The 2,050-nt window shown below is 28.0% G+C and overlaps 1 protein-coding gene across 1 annotated transcript in view; it reads right to left on the bottom strand.

The window, feature by feature from the left end:
- The window catches only part of LOC106469014 (calponin homology domain-containing protein DDB_G0272472-like), a 40,005-nt gene that overhangs the window by 7,787 nt on the left and 30,168 nt on the right, over positions 1 to 2,050 (bottom strand). Inside the window, exon 9 of the mRNA XM_013929465.2 lies at positions 1,285 to 1,382. Within this exon, the coding sequence (XP_013784919.1) occupies positions 1,285 to 1,382 (98 nt within the window). The remainder of the gene's footprint in view (positions 1 to 1,284; positions 1,383 to 2,050) is intronic.

Genomic DNA, 2,050 nt, shown 5'->3' with positions numbered 1-2,050 from the left:
TACATTTTGCTGTTATGTTAAACTGATATAAAGTTTTTCTTCAATACCCATTCAAGCTGTCTCCAACCATTATTAACATTTGACTAAGTTAGATGAAATATAATAATTTTCGCTTATAACGTATTAGGAACTAATAAGTCAGGTTTATGATCTTATGTTTAGTGATAAACCACTTAAGTGACTAATTAATTCAAAAATACAATAACTAATTTTTACAGAAGGCAAGTTCTGATGTTAATGATTACAACGACACCTATTGGTTGAAATGTTGTAATAATTAAAATCAGAACTTGCCTACAGTAAAAGTTACTATTATTTTATTTTGGAATTATATTGTGATTTTGCATTTTTTTATATATATCACAGTAAAAGTTATTTTATTTTTGAATTATTTTGTGATTTTGCATTTTTTATATATATCACAGTAAAAGTTATTTTATTTTTGAATTATTTTGTGATTTTGCATTTTTTATATATATATATCACAGTAAAACTTGTTATTATTTTATTTTTGAATTATTCTGTGATTTTGCATTTTGTATGCATCACAGTTTTAAGATTTTAAGTGTTTTATAATTTCCTTTCAGTAATGTCAAGTTATAAAATACTGAATAGAATTAGAATGTGAACAGACTACATTCTAAGATAGGTATTAAAAACGTTTCATCAAAATAAGCTAATTATTTAGATCAAAACTAAAACCTATAATAAATAGAATGCACTGAATCACTTAATGATACTTTCTGATGGGATATGTTAAACCTAATTAGGCTGTTATGTTTGATAAAATAAGATATAACATAAATCCTATCACAAAAGTTAACACTAATAAGGCTAAGATGTTTTCCTTTGATTATGTAAGCTTGTGTTAAACAATTAGATACGGGAAGTAACTTAATCTGAATGGGATATATTTTTAACCAATTATAATGGAAACTATTGAAACAAACGTACATAGTTATGAGTTCTTAAAGTAATTTAATTGGTCAAGGAAAATGTAGCCTACTACACGGTTACACTAAATGAATAAAAACAGCTAACATCAGCTATTTGGGACAAGAAGAAAAACAATATTTAAAATAAAATGAAAATGTTAAAAGGATCCCATAACTCAATACTTTAATTAAGTAGCAGAGTGAAAAAGATACTCTTTAATTAAGGTTGTGTTGTTTGCCATCTGATCATATTTACACTGATAAACTGGCAACAGTACTTAATCACAACTTCAAATGATTTTATTTACTTTGGATTCAGCAAGCGTTACTTTGCTGGAATTCCTCTTACCTCTCAATTCGAACCTTCTCATCTACCATAGCTTGCAAGTCTTCATTTCTTGCTTTTAGCTTCTGAATCTCCTGCCTAGCAGATGGTAACTTCTCCAACTAATGATTTTATAGAAAAATTCAACTTTAATTTGAATTGTAAACAAAAAATCTGTATTTGTACCTCTGTATCATGGTCGTAGACTGGTGAAAATATGAAATAACACTTAGACTGGAAAATAGTTCACTATGTAAGAACAAGTATTAAATACATAATCCATAGTTTACATAGTCTATAATATTGTGATAAGTCTGGATGGCTATTTAATCCTAACAATGTGTTGTTGTGTGTAACTGTTTACATAGTCTATAATAATGTGATAAGTCTGGATGGCTATTTAATCCTAACAATGTGCTGTTGTGTGTAACTATGTTTACATAGTCTATAATAATGTGATAAGTCTGGATGGCTATTTAATCCTAACAATGTGCTGTTGTGTGTAACTATGTTTACGTAGTCTATAATAATGTGATAAGTCTGGATGGCTATTTGGTCCTAACAATGTGCTGTTGTGTGTAACTATGTTTACGTAGTCTATAATAATGTGATAAGTCTAGATGGCTATTTGATCCTAACAATGTGCTGTTGTGTGTAACTATGTTTACGTAGTCTATAATAATGTGATAAGTCTAGATGGCTATTTGATCCTAACAATGTGCTGTTGTGTGTAACTATGTTTACGTAGTCTATAATAATGTGATAAGTCTAGATGGCTATTTGATCCTAA

Source organism: Limulus polyphemus, unplaced genomic scaffold (assembly GCF_000517525.1).
Source record: "Limulus polyphemus unplaced genomic scaffold, Limulus_polyphemus-2.1.2 Scaffold3263, whole genome shotgun sequence".
Classification (NCBI taxonomy): domain Eukaryota; kingdom Metazoa; phylum Arthropoda; class Merostomata; order Xiphosura; family Limulidae; genus Limulus; species Limulus polyphemus.
The sequence above is the reverse complement of the archived record's forward strand: the minus strand, read 5'-3'. Positions and strand labels throughout refer to the sequence as shown.